Here is an 18,999-nt window from a genome sequence, read left to right on the forward strand (position 1 = left end):
TAGTCTCATTCATGTTGCACCTGTTCAAACATATTTGGTAGAACAATTTAATCATGTGTCAGAGTATAAAAGAGGCCTCAAGTGACTTATACAGGTGTTAGACAAGAAGATGGAGCAGCAAGAACACAGAAGAAAAGAAAGAGGAAGGGTAAGGCAGTGAAATGCAATTAGCATTTGTGTGTGTGTGTGTGTGGGGGGGGGGGGGGGGGGGGGTTGATTAAGCGTACTACTACACACCATATGACAGTATTAAATATTTATTTTGTTGTAGTTCTGTATATATGCACTTACTGTACTGTTTCCTAATGTGTTTATATTACCAGATATAATTATTGACTTTTGCTACATTTTTTACTATGTAAAACAAGTAGGATGGATGGATGGATGGATGGATAGATAGATAGATAGATAGATAGATAGATCAGTAATCTGGCATTTTAATCAAAACATAATGTTAAGCTTTACTATTTTCTACTTTTTTGTAAAACAGTAAAGCTGAAATTTAAGCATAACAATAATAATTATATTTTAGCATTGAAAATATCATTTTCATTAAAGAGCATGTCCATACTTGTGGATTAACCATTACAGAAACATAAAAAATTATAAACATAAAAAAGAAACATAAAAAATGACAGAGATGTGTGAAGGTTTGAGCATTCAACATTTTCAGATTGTGCTTTAAAAATTTTAAGAAACTGAGCCAGAGTTTTTGGAAATGTGTTTGAACATTTTCTTCATCTAAAACATAAACATATACATCATCCCTACCTAACATTCTCCAACTTAAACAGTGAGAAGAAAAACTGTGCTGGAATCTACCATGTGAAATTCATATCTTAATTCATACACATTACATTTTCTATTCAAAACCAGTGGTGCTTCCTGTCTACAAATCTGCCAAAGACAATCTTTTGCATATTCAGGAGCACACAGCTCCCTTTTTGTATAACTGGCTTAATTGTCTTCGAGCAACAGAACAAACAAGAGAGCCATCGAAACAACAGATACGAACCAAAGTGACCAAAATGCATCTCTAGCTGCAAACCCTCTGTTCACACAGCCGAACAAAGGTGTGCCTGTGGGAAGCTGGTTGATTAAGTTCAGACCCAACTAGGCTGAGTCACACTTCATCACCTCATTAGGTGTCTACAATCGCACCACCAGTGCAGTCAGAGTTCACAGGGGCATGCCTCCACATGCTCACCAGATGAACTAATACAAACAACAATATACCATTAGAAATTCCCAAAATTATTATCCATTGATTGTCTGCATTGATATTTATACATTGATATTTGAACAGTAATGAATACTGAAGATTGATTAGCACCAACTTGTGACTTCATATAAGACAAACATGAACTGATTTGTGAACATAACTATAATCTCCACTGCACTAGGGGAAAAAGTGATATCCACGGCTCCATATTTATGTGTTTCATTGTTACTGGTTGCATCTGTTTGTAACCAAGGTGCATGACAGTTGTGACATGTGGCTACTTGAGGCTGACTACTACTGTCTTAGATTTGTATTCTTTACACTCAAGTTCACACCAGCACATGCAAAAGCAGCATGTGTCTGATAAAACAAGCTTTACAAAGCTGCGTTAGGTTTGGGGCAATGTTCAGCGTTCAAAATCTCAACGGTAAATAACTGTTTACTTTTTCTTATCATATTTGCAGCTGCATTATCCAAAAATTCAGCTGGCTATAATTTCATGAGGACACACATCTTTCCCTTGTTTTATGTTTATTCCTGGAGGTGAGCAGATTTCACACCAAAGTAAGTGACACTCCAGTAGCTTTAACACCCAAGCATGCCTGGGAAAGTCCCAAACCTCCCACAGTTGCAGACAATTACTTCAGTAATTCATCAAAAACTATGATCTCAGTTGAATATTTAGACATTAAAATGAATTTTGATGATCAGGACTCAGACTGCGATCACTTGCTCTAGAAAGTCATTGTGTTACTTTTGTGATGGTTTGTTGAACCAACAACTCCTTTCTTTGTCACCTTTACTAATCAGAGGCCCATATTACTATTTAAGTATCAGTGAACAAGTATTTTGTGAATTATTAAACAGTCCTACGTTGAAGTCTGTCTATGATATGCCACATGTGCTGGGGTGATGCATCGCCCCCACTGAGCCCAAAATTTGTCTCACCACAAAGGTGTGCAAACTTTGCACTCTTCAGAACACCTACAGATGATCTAAAAAGTTCCCATGGCACAGTTTAAAAGGTCAACACTGGTGTGACTTGAAAAGTTCAACAGTTCAAATGTGCAGATAGATATGTTGTTGAGGTTTTAGCAATCCATACTAGACTACTCATAGTACTTCCATCATATCCAAAGTAGAGCAAGCTCATGAGACAGAACTTTAACATGACAAGTGTCACTTTAATTGCTACATCGCATGATTGCTGGCTGATGTAACTATTTGGACATGTCATATGTTTTGTGGTCTAAAACCCAAGACTCTATTAGGATTTACTACAATTACAAGCAGCAGTCACAACCTGATATCATAACTTTAAAATAATAAACTCATTCACTTCTGCATTCCAGTAATGACATATCGTTATTATAAACATCATCAGAGGACTTTTAGAAGAAAGGCTGAGATGTCACTCTCTAAACAGGCAACTGATATGGCTCTAAGTTCACAGGTTTTTATCCTTAGCTCATGGATTCATGTTGGTTTACTGGGTAATATATGTTATATAACCAGAAAAAAAAACACAAGTTACTACTGCCATATGTATAGAATCTTGATGGGCACCAATAATGCACCAATAGCAGGCGGAATAATGGACCAGTAAAGGTTTGCAATGAGTTAATCTAGCTCTTGTTCACACACTGTACATCAGTGTTGTTTCTGTGCCTACACTTGCTATGATTTTAAAGCAAGTGTAGGCGAAAGCATAAGAACTGGAACATACATTCAGTCAAACAAATTCAGTCACTAGTTGGTTTTGAACAATTTAAACAATCGAGATCATAGGGGTTAGCTTTAGCTAAGAAAATACAACTAGTCCATGAATGCTTTTGTTGTAAAGTAGGGGTCCATAAGGATAGAGGTTGGGAAACATTGAGCAAATGAAACACAGTGGTTCTCTATTGCAAGGTTTGTTATCACATGAGCCTGTTAGCACCTTGCCCTTTCACCCCAAATCCTGCTTGACTGAGTCAAACTAAGAGCCTAATTAAAAAAAAAATGCAAACCTAATGTTAACACTTGTTTGTTTCCTCGCCTCATGCCTGCCAGATTCGACCTCCTGCTTGATGCTTGCTCCCCAAATATGCGGTGTCATCCCAAGGAGGACGTGTGACTTTATGGGTTAGGTCTGATGCACTTCAGCGCACAAGTTGGTAGAAGTCCTTTGATGGCCCACATAAAATACAGATTCTCTGATAATGTTATCAGTACTTTTTCTTCTTCTAAAATGTTTCACCTCCGTTTGTCTCAGCCAAACTTTATGGTCTCTGGTGACAGGGTTTTGCGCCCTCCACCTGTCCCACGGTTTCCGCGCTTCAAGCGACGCTGCACAGGAAATGGTGCGTTTAACACCCTGCACTTATCCGTGGGAAAAGGGATGTTCAGCGGAAAGAAAGCGGTTATAGCCAGTAAAGTGAATGCAAATATGGAAAGAAAAAGCTCTGCTACAACTTCTAATTAAGGGATCTGCATACATTTGGAGTGACTTACAGGCTATATTTTAGGTGTTTCAGTGCCAGAAATAAATACAGTAAGTAAGAAAGGCCCAAACACGTTCTGCACTTGCATAAAATCAACCTGATATCTTTCGAATGGAAAATTTCACAGTCTACTGGAGAAGTTCTCCTTTTCCCTTGAACACTTCAGTCAATCAATGCAGCGCTGAATGCTTAATTTGTGTGTGAGTGTGCAGTGAATATTTTAAAAGCAAATAAACCCCAGATAACGAAATTTATTTCCTGCATTTTATTATAAAATACAAAGGAGGTAGAAATGTGAAAGGAATAACTTAAGCTTGGTAACTGGTATTTGAACTATTTACATATAATTACAGGAATAAATTAAAAGATATATATATATATAAATATTGTCACATTATGACAGCATGCAACATTCTTCAAAGTTCACGAAGACATTTAGTTCCGCTCCTTTTCAACATCCTCCTCTTCATCATCATTGTCTTCGTCGCTGCTGGAGTCTTCGTAGGTGCAGATTGCTGCTTGGACCGGATAGTTGCGAAGGAGTATTTCTGCGTCTCGGTACAGATAATCGAAGCATCTCGATTTTGGCCAGTACAACCTTAGAACAAAAAGCAATTCATGTTTTTATATATGTATACTTTACTCTCTTTTTTTCAACGATGCCATAATTAATAAAGCTCCACGTACTTGACTGGGTGGATGACTTGAGGTGTTTTCGGATCTTTTGCACCACTGAGGTCTCCATGGTTTGAAAGATTCTAAAACAAAGAGATTTCTTTAGTCTTTCTGTCAAGTAAGCAGTGCGTGTTTGGATTTCAAAAATACAAACTTTAAAGTGCAAAACTTACCTTGTGTCGGACATTGTTATCCTCATTTCGAAACCATGGTCTCCACAACTCGGACTGCTGGCTCGAATTGCCTCCGTTAGAAACAGACGATAGCCCACTCTTGTTAGCGCAGGTCTCCATGGCTCCTTGTGGTTGTCAGCTCTTCGTAAAGTGTTGTGAGGATGTGGGGAAGCGGACAGGAACCGTCTTTTTATCAGGCCCTGGAAACCCGTGCCAAATTGCGTTTTGACGCGTCCCCAAGTGTTTCCATGCGCCACGGTGTTAAGGTGCGAAGTCACACTTCAACAAACTATGGTCATTTGGTCACCTTCTGGTTTAATTTTGCATGAAGATTTTTCAACTGCCTGATAATAATCTATTTAAAACGGTATCAGTAATGGTCCATTTCTAGCTATTTATTTATGCTTGCATAGTTGTATTATGTATGCAGATTGCAAAGTCTGCATGTGTTTTTTACTGTCAATATTGTGACAGGTTTCTTGTTTGTTTGTGTGTGTGTGTGTGTGTGTGTGTGTGTGTGTGTGTGTGTGTTTTGTTTTGTTTTTTGTTTTTTTGCTTATCTGGCAACGTAATTTAAAATTCAAACACCTATTTTAATCAGCTTAACTTTTGTGAGAGAAAAAAGACTGAACTCTTGATCCCTTTCTTTATCTCTGTCTGTCTGTGTAGCCATTTGGGTGTAAGGTGTGAAGAAACACGTGCCCTACTGTCTTTGTGTGCTCAGTGAGAAATGGAAGGAGGCTCGTGTGCGTCTGTGCGAGGGGCGGTGAGGCAGTTACACGCGCCAGCCTTTGTTGAAAACAACATTGCAGCAGATGCACAGCTGGAAGGCATTCACTCTCAAATGGAAAGCCTTATAATAAAGTGTTGTGTAACTTTTGGAGAAGCCTTTATTTTTCCACTATTTTTAATCATCTTGTTGAATAATTATAGATTTTCAAAGTTGCTAAGGCACATTCTTATACATAATCTCCATCCTTTTGTCAGCCCTCTAAACAGAAATCCCAGTTTTACTACTGTAAAACCTCTGACTTTATTGGCAAAACCTCACAAACCAAAACAGTTTGACCTGCACTTAATTTTTTCTGGACAAAATCCAAAATAATAACACTCTATACACTACTTTAAAAAAAAAAAAAAAAAAAAAAAAAAAAAAAAAAGCACACAAAAAAAGCCACCAGTGTTCAGACATCATAACACAACAGCAGTAAACATAAGAAGTTTCAAGATTCACATTCAAGAATATGATGGTCTAGTCTGCTGAGACAAGGTTGTCAGCTGTGTCCAGCTCCCCTCTTTCACATAACAACAAGAAATAGAAGAAGGCATACAGTAGAGATGCTTTATATCCAGACATATAATTACACATACATAATGGCTGGTTTCAGTCATTATGCAGATGTACTGTTTATAAGGTTTGGGGAAACCTGCAGTCAGCTGAGACTGAAGAAGTCACTTGGATGAGTGACGAAACGTTTCTCCCACAAAACGCTACGTCCAGATGAACAGATTCAACTTTTGGAGATACACATACAGTAATTAACAGTCCTTATAGAAGTGGTCAGATTCACATGTAAAATGAGAAAGGCAGGCGCCTTAATGAGTAAATCACAGTATGACATATACAGATAGGCTCTGTATGTTGCAGAAAGACAGTTTTTGGAGTTTTGGCTCATACACCACCATAGAGGATTTTTTAATGAGACAAGCAGCATATGGTTAAAGTGCAAACTTTCAGCGTTGATTTAACTGAGGAGAGAGTATAGCCCTGTGCACATCATATTTCATCCTGTAACTTCTATTAGCGCACACATCATAAATAAACACTAGTGCCCCTGTTCTACTGGCAGCCATACATGTCATAACATTACTACCACCATGTTTTAAAAATAGTGTGGTATGTTTCAGATCATGAGCTATTTTTTATGAATGTTTTTAGATGAGGACTAATCTTGTTTTCGAGTGTGACCAGTGGCTTGCACCTTGTTCTAAACTGACTGTATTAGGAAATGTATTTCCATTCATTTCATATTTATAAACCTTAACACCTAGACACCTACCTCTATCACAGAAAATATGTACGTATTTCAGGTCCTTCGGTGTTCCTGAACTATAGCCACTACAGTCATTTTTTTAAAAGAATGTACCAGACTGTTGATGTGGCCACACCTGAAGTTTTTGCTATCTATCTAATAGATTTGCTTGCTTTTAATAGATTTGCAGCTTAATGATGCTCTGCACTCGTACTAAAACCAGTGCGGTGCACTACCACTGGCATCTCCTTAGGCCTCATATGTCAAATTACAGTGAAAAGCTCTAAAATACAAATTCAGCTCTGCGAATCATTGTCAGCTGCTGTTGTTGTTCCTCATCTTTCTTGTCTTCCTCCACTGTTGGTCTTAACCTTCAGCTAACCCTTGTTGGCTGTGCACTCTGAACTGGCATGCAGTGTGTTTGTTAAATTAGATCATTAGTAACAACTGCAAACAATTCTGAATTGCTGTCCTTAAGGAATGACATCTGTGCTGTAGCTGATTAACTTCTGCTTAGCATTATGTATCACAAGTAAATTGCTGTGAAAAATGTGTTTTAGTAAGAGAGAATATAATTAGAGCCTTGCAAATGAGATCTGCTAATTGTGTCTAACCGTGTAAGCTGTTTGAGTTTTTGTGGGGGGAAAAAAGAGATGAAATTGCCTTAGGATGGTGAGAATTTGGTTCAGAGATAGGGAGTTAGTGCTTTAGAAAAGACTGCATCATCTGGATAGAGTGCCTCCCCGCAGTGCACCAGCAGGGGGAAGTGTGGGGCTAGATGCTAAAATCATAATGAGAACACTCTAAGAGATGATGAATATGAAAAAACTTACAATGCTCTGTTGTATGAATGAGAACAGACTGGACTCCACGTAGGTGCTAAGTGTGCTTATTGATTTCAATCAATCATGCCTGCCAAAGGGTGCTGCTCTTTTTCTAAGCATCACTTGGTAAGACATCTACTGTGAGGCTGTCTATGCTTACAGGTGAGCCATGCATGACCAGCATAACATTTCTTTGCCCACTAGCCCCATACACATCACAACACAACGCTCCAGGGAACCTGCAGTCAGAGCTTGGTGCTAATAAGGTCCGCACAGACCCCCCTCTCTCTCTCTCCTTCTCTCTTCCCCTCTCTCTCTCTCTCTCTCTCAGTCTGTTTTTCAGCTCTGAAGCTAATTGGACACTATGCTCTGCGCTGTTAGGCCCTTTTGTGTTTTGACGTCATTCACTCTTTTGCTGTGCTTTCAGGATAACAGAAAACTACCCTAGATGGATACATTTCATGTTCTTGCTATACAAACAGATTAATGCAATATGTAAAATAAAAAATCAGCAAACAACTCAGCAAAACTGGGTTATATGTGTGTGCATGCATTCTTTTCCTTATTTGTCATCATAAAGATACTCCTTGCATTTTGTGCAAGTTTTATACCAGCAGGACTTCAAAACACAGATGGTAGTTTCTGACAAACAGTGTGAATAACATCAAAAGAGTGACTCAAGAAAGAATACAGAAGAGCAGTAACAGAAATGTGAGATCTTAGTAAAAATTCCATCCAAAAGATGACAGAGAATTTCTTTCAGACCTGTTACTTTTTTATACCTTTCTCTTTCAACATACTTTGTTCTCAGTCTCTTATCACACTAGCACCCCCTAAAATACATTTTTCACACTCATTCACCCACCCTGCATAATGGTAACCACTGGAAGCAGGCATTAAAACACAACTACAGTATGGATGCCATTTCTTAAACACAGCTGCTCAAAACTGCTCATACATATTACTGCTAATGTCATTAAAATGTTACATGCCAGGGGAGAATGAGCTGAATGACAATACCAGCAAGTGATCAGGTTTTGTGGCTGTGATTTGAAAACTGGACATTGTGTTTTGATTTTTGAGAAAAGGATGGAATGTTTCGAGAAATGGTTCATTTATGTGCTGCTCCAAGTTAAAGCTAAGACAGCAGGTAACCCTGCAGGAACTGATTCTGTGTTATATGATGCATTTAGTAGTCATTACTCACTAAAAGGCTGATTACTGCCACGATGGGCTCCTAGCTGTCACTCTTCCAGCTGTGAACAACGAAGAGGTGGCTGGATTTGTGGTGACAGTTCAGATTCTGCAGCTGTGGTCCACTCTGTGCTGATACAGATAAGTTGTTATTGGCGTACAGTAGCTTCAATAAATGGCCTTGCCATAATCACAACTGAACACACAGTAGCTGCATGTAATACATTTACACCAATTAAAAACCAGCATGTCGCAGTCATAATCGTAAAGCGCCAACCATGAGCACAGCTGCAGTCATAGATGGCTCCATGAGCCCATATCTACAGTCATAGCCACAAAGAGGGTGTCAGAGCTGCAGTCAGCGAGAGTGCTCAGTCTTTGCCTGAGCATGCAGCCACAGCTAAGGGTGCACTTAAACGCACTATCACAACCAGCAGACATCTAGTGTACAACATAATACCTTATAAGAAAGAGAGATCTGCCTTTCTTCATGGGTCAGATTAAATGCAAATGCCTTGTTGTCAGTTCTGAATGAAGCAAAATTTAAATTCCCTTTCCCAGAGGACAGAAAAAAGAATCACACCATGCACACAAACACACGCAACAACGCACAGAATATTAAGCACACTCATACACTCATTGATAGTCCAGCATAAAGCCATTATCCTTTACTGCTCCGAGCCATTAGGTGTTACTTAGTATTAAAGGATGAGCTGAAGATAAATTGAGGCAGATGAAATGCTGACACAGCTTTTGAGAGTGATTTTACAGAAAATATGGTAGTGCTCAGCTCAGCAGCAGCAGGGAGATCTGCAGTATTTTAAAAATATTTGGTTTTTGTCAGAAATTGATCAGTGCCTGAATGTCACCATATGCCATTTGAGATTTTTTTTTATTTATCATTTTTACCTAAATAAATAAACAAATAAATGGAATAAAAATATTTGAAAAAATAATACAATAATGATTTCTTCTTTTTTTACTTTCTTTCTCTGCTCCCACAATCAGTAGTGAAAGGGTCAGATGATCTCTTTTTTCTCCAAGTCATTTATCCCTCTTTTCTACAAAGACTTCTCTCCAAAATATTCTTCTCCATGGCAACGACGAACCACCAACAACACTTTTGAAAGAAGTCATCATTCGGTAGATCTTTATATTATTCGCACTGTAAATTATATATAAATGTATTCACAAATTATGTGTGAATACTTCAGTAAGGTGTGCAGCGTATTGCTGTCATTCATGCAATTAGGTTATGTATTTATAGTTCCCATGGTTACACTTCCTGTGTGTCTGTGTTTTAATCAGTTTCTTGCATTTTGGGTGAAAATCAGTGTCGCATTCTGTAACACTGAGTTAAAAGCATGATCTAATGTCACACTCCACTGGTGACTGTACTTTCAAGGAATGCCTGGTTTCTTCTTTTCACTTTCATGGAACTGAGAAAATATCAGTGTGTATCAGATGACTGCCAAAACCTTCCTTTAAGCCTTCAAAGCGGTGGGAAGCAATGTGCTGGTGTAACATGGTAGCGCTGTCACCTCACAGCAAGAGAACAGGTTTGGGTTCAAATCTGCATGTCGGCTGTGGTCTGCTGTGCCTCATCGGTTTTTTCAGGGTGCTCTCACGATCCAAAGACATTTTTTGAAAACTATTTGGTGATTGTAAAGTGGCAGCAGTGGATCAGAGCGTGAACTGTAATCTCTTATGAATCCAAGGTTGAGAGAGGCTGCTGCTCTACTATGACGCTGGTCGAATAAATGATTAAAAAAATACTTTTCTTAGCCTTTATTATCTGAAAGAATTAAGAGAAATAAAAAAAAAAGTATATAAAATACATTCAGCTCATACATCTTCACATAAACAAAGCTTCAAATCTACTTTTGCACTATGTGGTTCTCCAAAATGAGGCCTGTTAGGCTGAGTAGAGATGCTGGATCAAATCAGAGCATCCCCCATGGTTTCAGAATACATTCCTTGTTTGTTTTTGCACTGTTTGAATAATATACATACACTTAAAATAAAATAGAATGGTAAAAAAGAAATGTGTGTAGTCGGAACATCAATTCTAGAAACCACAGAGTACTGGCATGTCGTGACTTTCAAGTCAATATTCCAGCTGTTAATACACATTTCTTCAAACCTTGCAATCTTTAATCTCTAAACTCAAAATCCAGCTTTCAAACTAAATTCGAAATATTTCTCACTCTGCTGGCAAAACCTCAGCAACAGACCAACAGTTTAATCTGTACCTGGAACCACAATTATCATCTGATCATTCACACAACCTGTCAGAATAATGTAGCTACTGAGAATTTGTTACATGGTGAATTCAGAATTTTTCTGAATTGCTGAAACACTAAAACGCATTGTCTGAACCAAGTGCTCAGTGGCCTGAACTCATTCAGTGACTGAATCATTACCATAAACACAATTTACAGAGCTCAATGACTCATTTTTGCAAAACTCTAAAAACATTATCATTACAAATATTTAACACTGTGATGTACAAATGGCAAAAGGTACATAAAGCAGAGATGTCCTAAATTAAAATTGATCACATTTGTTCCCAATGATGTGGCACAACGAATACAAGCCAGTTCAGAGAGTACACAGGTTGTTGAAGTTATTGGTTTCATATCTACAATAGACTGAAATTATCAGAGAGGCAGAATACATGTCATAGGCAGGGTACAACAGGAAATTCAAGGAGCTTAGGAGGATGAAGAGCAAGACAAAGAGTAATGATTTCTGATGTAATTCAAGCTACTATAACAGACAGTGCTGTTGTTCATGGAATGACTATAAGGAACAGGACAAAGAGTACAACCCAACATGAGCAGATTCTCTGTGTCCACCAAAATTCAGAGATCAAGACAAAAGAACAGGTACAGCATCACTGTTTTTAGTCACTGTTTATATCAGCACTGTATAATCTATGCAGTTTTAGTTTTAGTAAGCAAGGTCATCAGAGTTGATACCATACTGCATGAATATTTTTATAACTCCACATCTATTTTTATAGACTTGCAAGATTGCCACACAATGGTGGAAGTTCACTCAGCAGCAAAAGGCCATTATACCTGACAAGCTGTTTCAAAACAGCTCCATAAAACTGCAGGAAAAATAGCAACAAGTTACTGAAGGCAGCACAGACTTTGTAGGATTCAACATCGTCAGCCTTTCCACCAGCGACTCTGTCTCCAGCACAACAGGGTGCGCATGAAGAAAATGCACAGAGTACACTTTGAGTGCAACTCAGGAAGGGTCAAAGAGCTGCAGTTTTAGTATGTGCAAGTAAGTGCACATTCAGACAAAGTATAGATATGGCAGTCAAGCTCAGTGAAATCACATCATGTCCAATGTATGTAAGTCAAGATTGCACATATTATACTCTACAGCACAGTGCCGTCTTTCTGTAGCACTTAGAAAATTATATCTATTTCAACATATAGAACATGTTTGATGTAGGATACCTGTTCAGTCATGGTAATTTGACACTATGCTGCCATAAGCAATCATAGAGTTCCCCACCATCATGTGACTCTGAGGCCAAATAACACAGAGCATCTTCTTGGGTCTTGCATTGCTGTTCAGAATGGTTACAATTATGGGCAATTTATAGCCGAGCACCATCCATCTCCCTTTCCCCAACCTAATATAGGAGTTTTTCTTGTATGGTAGTGGAATAGATATGACAAGGTTACACCAGAGTAAATCTCCTACAGGTGACTTAGGTTTGGAGCTGTGTCAAGGCTGGATACTCCAGACGGTTCTGTCCCCATTGGCTGGTGTGGGGGAGTATGCAGCGTTGATGAAGTGCTGTGGCCTGACCCAGCCCGAAGACATGATAAAGCCAAATGACAGTCCAATTTACGGTGCATTGTAGGCTTTTCACTGCAAGGAACTTGTCATTTCTATTTTCCACTATGTTTTTAATGTATATACAGTAAATTTAAAACCCACTAACTAATGTTTTTTTTCTAGAATGCAATGCAAAATGCACTTGCTGGACTGTAAACAGCAAACATTTCTCCTGCAGCTATATACCTTGAACATTCTTCTTTTCATCTACTCATCTTTTTTATATAGTTTGAAATGACGGCTCAGTTGTGCTTTTATTGTGACTGTCCTGTTTATGATCTGTTGCCATTGTTGCTTTTGAACAAGGTTTTAAGGCGAGTGTTTGATTTTGCGAGAAATGCCAGAGCTTTTTTTATAACGCCGTTTGAGAACGTTGTTTTGTATTAGTAGTGGAAGGTTTCAAGAAAAGTGTTTTAGCAGTTCAGAAAAATTGTAACAGTAACAGAATAAAACATATAGCAAATGTTTATGTTTTATATGTATTGTATATTTTGTAGGATTTATATATCTCACACTATAATTTACTCATGAAAGAGACCAATTTCACATTTTTTTCATATAACATAATTTTTAAAAGTAAACATAATACCGTGTGGGAAAATATGAGATACTTTCAGCAATAATGAGCCATTTCTTTTCGTATAGGTTATCATTTGTACAAAAAAAATCTCTACAAAAAACACCTTTCTTTATCTTACTCTTCCTCCGCTGCCTCTTCATTTTTTTTCCCATCCATCACTGGTAACAAGCTTCAACTCGCCTTTGCGTGCAACTCTGAACTTACCTTAAATTGCATCTGTAGCAACCAGTCTGACCAATTTTGAGTTGTGCTCTAGAAATGAGTCTGCAAGTGCTCTGTAGTTCAGTTTAACTACTGTCTCCTGCGGTTAGCATTTATCAACACAAGTATATCACTGTGAAAAAGTATTTAAGAGATAAGAATGTGTTCAGACCTCTGACCAAAAAAATGTTGTTGTACTGGGTAAAACTGGTTATTTATTTATTTATTTTGTCAAAAGTGTGATCAAGAATCGAAGCATATGAGAATAGCTGTAATTTATTATTCTAGAGTCAATAAAAAGGGGCAATGCAAGCTTATATGGTTTGTTGACTGTCTGAAGTTCTTTGAACCTTTAAGCCAAATAGAGGAATTGTCCCCCACATAGAGTATACATTGTGTAATACATGCTACGTAGGGCTGGTTCCAGCCACATACCTGTCCTTAAGAAAATACACCATTCAGAGAAAACTAATAAAGAATTTACAAGGAGTTTTATATGCTAAGCTGTGCTGCACACAACTCTGATGTTGTTTTCAACATCAGAGTTCAGTTCAGGGTGTTATAGCTACATTTACATTTCTTCTGCTTCTTCTTCTTAAGATGCAGTGTGCCCCAACTTGCATACAATACACCAAATACAGTAGTATGGCCACACTAGATTTGCTAAAAGGATTTCAGGACATACTCCCTTTGACCTTTGCTCTCTATTCTGTGTTGAGAATGTCATCTGTGTGAATCCTGTTTTAAGGTAGATAACATGCCTTTCTGTAACAGCAGAATGGGAGCAGATGTGACTCCTGATTCAATTTCTAAAGAGGATATGCTAACATTGATACCATCTTTAGGCTTTCAGCTCAACTGTTTGTTGAGGAACAAAGTGTTATGGGTTCATATTATATTAGCAAGGTAATCTATGAAGAGGTGGATGAGTGGCTGAGAGCAAAATGTACTTTTTATTTGATTCATAAATTCAGAACACTATGCACTCTTTAAGTTAAAGTAACTTTTACTTTCCCTCTTGCAAAATCCTGCATAGTACATTGTTTTGTGCTTGTATAGTGAGACCATTTCTGTGTGCAGTGTCATCTAAGAATACCGAATGATCAGTAATCATCAAGCTGTGGAAAAAAAGAAATCATGCATCCTTTATTCATCAGGTGCTCAGTGTCAGTTTAATCAAAGCTATCTGGTAGCTTAACTCACAGCTTCCTGCACCTGCAAACCAATAATCTAATGCTAGAAAATCATTTAAGATTTTCATGCTAATGTTATGTAATGTCATGATGTGTATGTTTATATGTCTGTATTCTGTGAGCTCTAGGCAATGTTCTGAGAATGGCTATGTAGAAGGTTGAACTGATCCACATTCCCACTTAATTGAAGTCCAGAGTGTTCCCCTGGAAACCATCTGATGGGGTAAAATGTACTGTAAACAGACATGATTCAGAGAAAAATATGAGGGAAAACATAAAAATAAAATCAATCACAAGCAATAAATTTGTGCATCAGAACCTCACATGTTATAGGAAAAAAAGTGAGATTGTTCCTGTATGGCTGTACTTATGTGGCTTTGTACTAGGGATAATAGGGGATAACATAGGGGTAATAAGTGTTTGCAAATGAAATTGTGTGTTTATCTACAGTTTGCGGTGTTTTAAATGCGCTAAAAGATTTAGAATCATCTTAACCTTTTTTGTGGTCTATCTGTTTTGCTAGTGTTACCCTTTTTTCTCTTTTCTGTCATCATTATTTCAGTTACTGACCCTCAATCATGGATGGAAAATTAAAAAACAAGGATAAATCGCTGGGCAAGTGTGAAGATGAAGGTGCTCTGTTTGTCTTCTGCTCTTCGCTGTGGTAAAGTCTTGCAACTGCTTAGTATGCAGCACGGCTTGAAGTTTCTGCTGACAATAACGATTTAGAAACACTCAAAAATACCCCTCATCAGAGACAATTTGGATGACAAAGGAGAAACTGAGAATTTTTGAGGATGATTTTGGAGTCCCTAAACAACCTCAATGAGAAGTGTGAGTTTGAATGTCTGTGCTTGTGTACTGTGTACTGTGTTTGTGCAACAAGCATGCCCCTATATCTCCAGTTGGTATCCCAACCTCAGTCAATCCCAGAAGTCTTGCAGAGCTTGAAACTGAGAATCAACCCAGACAGTGTGATGCAATAAAAAAAAGTTAAAAAAGATGTGACTAAAGATAAGAGAGAGAGAGGTGAACTGCCAGTCCTGATCTCGAAGAGCCTGGATAAGAACTCACTGTTGGTGAGTGAAAGGCATGAATTCATCTCAGCAACATCAGCAGAGTTATGCATTGCACGTAGCGGCAATGCTGATACAAATCCATGAATATTTTACAGTATCTGTTTAGGAGTCTTCAGTGTTCCTATTTCTGTGGATGGACAGCTGCAGAGCAGTCAAAGCAGTCAGAGCAGTGGGTGGTAGTGGCTTTAAAGCTTCAGCAGAGTGTGACTAGAATGTTATTAGGCATAACAAGGAAATTGAAGTGATTGGAAGTGATAAATGCAGCAGTAATTTTGTTCTGCCTGCTGATGCTGTCTGCTGTGTAATTTTACATTATGCATTGTTGGCTGTCAATTTCACGTAATGATGTGTAAATGCAATGTAGCTGTGAAAAAGTCCAGAGGAACAGTAGCATCAAACTAAATATATCCACATACAACAGCACTGGACACACACGAATGCATTTCATTTCAGTGTTTACACTGTATTTCTTTAAATAAATTTTATTTTTAATCATGGATAAGAATATTTTAGGTTTACTATTATATTTTATGTTTAAAATGCTGAACCTTAAACCATACAGCACTCCTACCTACAGCATCTTCAGTCATGAGTCACATACCTAGTGACCGGGGTTATTTACATGTCTCAGAGGACTGCAGGCGTTTTAGGAGAGATCAAGTGTAACGCTCAAAGCAAGACCTTTTACCTTTAAACACTATCTTTAACTACAGGTTAATTGTAGTCATTACTGAATAGCTCATCATTAAATCAATCAATATACAAATCTGACCTCAGGATACCAATCTGATTGGTTTCTGAATACCAGCTGTTATTATATTAATAAGCTATAGTTTTGGTAAAAATCCATCCACATCAGTAAAACTGTCACTGCAATTATAGCGAGGACTATTGCTCCGGCTTTCTCCCACAGTCCAAAGACCTACATTTAGTGGGGTTAGGTTAACTGGTGATTCTAAATTGCCCTTATGTTGAATGTGAAGGTGAATAGTTGTCTGTCTCTCTGTGTTATTAATCCTGGCAACCTATAATGGTGTACCCTCCATCTCACTCTAATGGCAGCTGGTATAGGCTCCATACACTCCTCAGTCAGTCAGTTAGACAGACAGACAGACAGACAGACAGACAGAAAGACAGACAGACAGACAGTGGTACAATGAGTGTTCACACTATCAAACTAACTGACAGGTCCTTAAACGATTGCACTGCAAGCAACCACTGCACACACTTCCTTTGATCAAAGCCCTTCAAATGTTCCATGTGAAAACACCACAGCATAATATCTTCCACTGTTGCTGAAGGAGAACAAAGAAAGCTTTGAGAAAGTGTCTGAAATATGCATTATTGATCCACAGATGAATACGAGACGAAAAAAAAAAAAACGGTGGACATTAAGCTTTGATGTGGCTTTTTCACTGAACACGGCTTTTAAAAACCTTGGTACTGATTTATGTTATGGTTTAAGGTTCATCACAAATGACGACCCAATTGCAAACACAATAGAGGCAGACAAACAGCTAGCAAAAACAAAGGTGAGTTTTAATAGAGAGCTGTTTAAAACTGTCCAGTTACCATGAAAACATTAAACTCTGCGGTTATGAAGAGTAAAGTCTAAAAAAATAACACAGTAGTGAGGAGCTCGGGCAGCCGAACAGGCAGATGAAGGACTGAGGAAAGAGGTAAAAAAAAAAATTAGACTGAAGCAGACAATCAGACGGGCGGGAGAAATAATTGAAACAACACAACCAAAAACAGACATCAACATTTTTTTTCTTTTTTTGTAGTTTTTCAGTTCAGAGCATTTCCCTCATTCAGTATAAAACAAATCTATAAAAATGCAAATTACTCCTTAACACCTCCACCATTTGCCTGCAGCCTCAGGGCCCACCCTCTGTAACTGGAAGCATCAGTCACTCTGTAGGATCTCTTGGTATATGCTGGGGGGAAACACATGGCACGTCAACACTCGTGAAGTGTGTGTCTTTGTTAACCAGGACACTAAAACCCAGTGTATAGTCTGTAAATGAGCAAACTATGCACTCAGTTTTGAACCAAACAAAACTGAATGTTTCTTCTTTACTTACTTGTTTTGCACTCTGCACATGTTTATATGTCCCTACTACATTAAACCATTAGTAAATGAATTAAACTCTGGTCCTCTCCCATGTGTGTGTCTTGTCTTATCTCCCTCTGCTCCCTTAAGTTTCCCCTCACTGTCTTTCACGGCAGATGGCTGCCCCTCCCTGAGCCTGGTTCTGCAAGATGTTTCTTCCCAGTAAAAGGGATTTTCTTCCCTGTCCACTGTAGTAGTAAATGCTCATAGTGGGTCCTCTGATTGTTGGGGTTTCTCTCTAATATTATAGGGTCTTAACCCTACAATATAAAGTGGTTTGAGGTGACTGTTGTTGTTATTTAGTGCTATATAAATAGAACTGAATTTAACTTTGAACTGAATTAAAAGTGCTGGGTTTTTGTGATATTGTTTGACTACATTTTCAAGCTGCCAATTTTAATAAACTTTGTTCCCAATAGCCAGTTCTGGCTACTGGTGAGTTTCCCCCCTATTTTGATGGGTTTGTCCCCTTAAGAAACCTAGCTGACTTAATTCATGGCTGCCAGCCTGAAATGAGAAAATACTTCAAACCCTTGGCCTGCACTGGCATAAAATTTTCAACACAGTAAAGCAGACTGAGAACACTAATGGCACCAAGATTTTAATATATATGCATTTGTGATCATTGTGGTGATTGTAATTTTCATAATGTGAACAATTCATTTTGGTGGACCATGAGGGCACGAAAGCTTACATAAACTGGCTGAAGTGCATCTGCTTAAGAGGCACTTCATAAATTACAGTAATGTGGGACTAATGAAGAAGGTTGCCTGATTCATTTAGAGATGAAAAGAAGGATTTACATGAGGTTGCATTTCAGGGTTTTAATAAACATTTCTTAACTCACTAAGTAACATCCCAACATTTTGAAATTTTCTTTGGTACAATCAGGTTCTGAACCATTAATCACCACCTTTCAACGGTTCAACAACCTTTCATTAAAATAAAATGGATGCATGTCGAAGTGTGTATCCCATCAGGAGACACGGTGGGTGGGAGATTAATAAACTTGGCCAACATTTTTCATAAAATTTATCTTAGACTATCAGTAATGGGTCAAAACAGATGAGAGCCATTTCTGAGTACTAAGACATGATGTTGAAGTTCAGGAAAGATACTATATATACATATAGATAGATAGATAGATAGATAGATAGATAGATAGATAGATAGATAGATAGATGCAGCATATTTTATCTGTCTGTTTTAAAGTTTGAAATTGGCATCACAGTTTGAATTGGACTATCTCCAATCAATGTCTTTAATGAATTTCTTTTAAGAAAAATAATTAAATTGAATTCTTGAATAACTTTTAAAATACTGTACTGCAATGTGGGCATGCCAAAGTACATAATTGTGAAGCAT

At 38.0% G+C, this 18,999-nt stretch overlaps 1 protein-coding gene and 1 long non-coding RNA gene across 3 annotated transcripts in view; both read right to left on the bottom strand.

The window, feature by feature from the left end:
* Positions 1-3,539, bottom strand: part of LOC109194721 (uncharacterized) — a 36,124-nt gene extending 32,585 nt beyond the window's left edge. Inside the window, exon 1 of one of the 2 annotated variants that reach the window (XR_002056485.2) lies at positions 3,232-3,539. This is a non-coding gene — a long non-coding RNA (uncharacterized LOC109194721). The remainder of the gene's footprint in view (positions 1-3,231) is intronic. The other variant, XR_002056486.2, reaches the window with a different exon arrangement.
* A 479-nt stretch (positions 3,540-4,018) lies between these two features.
* Positions 4,019-4,702, bottom strand: ripply2 (ripply transcriptional repressor 2). Its single transcript, XM_005463224.4, has 3 exons — positions 4,554-4,702; positions 4,393-4,463; positions 4,019-4,303 (listed from the first exon to the last, which is right to left on the bottom strand). Exons 1-3 carry the CDS (start codon positions 4,671-4,673, stop codon positions 4,141-4,143), a joined length of 354 nt encoding a protein of 117 aa, XP_005463281.1. The 5' UTR covers positions 4,674-4,702; the 3' UTR covers positions 4,019-4,140.
* Positions 4,703-18,999: the final 14,297 nt, after the last annotated feature.

The sequence above is a fragment of the Oreochromis niloticus genome, linkage group LG15, assembly GCF_001858045.2.
Source record: "Oreochromis niloticus isolate F11D_XX linkage group LG15, O_niloticus_UMD_NMBU, whole genome shotgun sequence".
Classification (NCBI taxonomy): Eukaryota; Metazoa; Chordata; class Actinopteri; order Cichliformes; family Cichlidae; genus Oreochromis; species Oreochromis niloticus.

Excerpts from the sequence above, each read along its gene's own strand:
- ripply2 (XM_005463224.4), bottom strand. The coding sequence starts at position 4,673 with ATGGAGACCTGCGCTAACAAGAGTGGGCTATCGTCTGTTTCTAACGGA. Across the intron at positions 4,464-4,553 it reads ATAACAATGTCCGACACAAG|AATCTTTCAAACCATGGAGA; the intron begins GTAAGTTTTGCA and ends TCTTTGTTTTAG. Across the intron at positions 4,304-4,392 it reads CAAGTCATCCACCCAGTCAA|GTTGTACTGGCCAAAATCGA; the intron begins GTACGTGGAGCT and ends TTTTGTTCTAAG.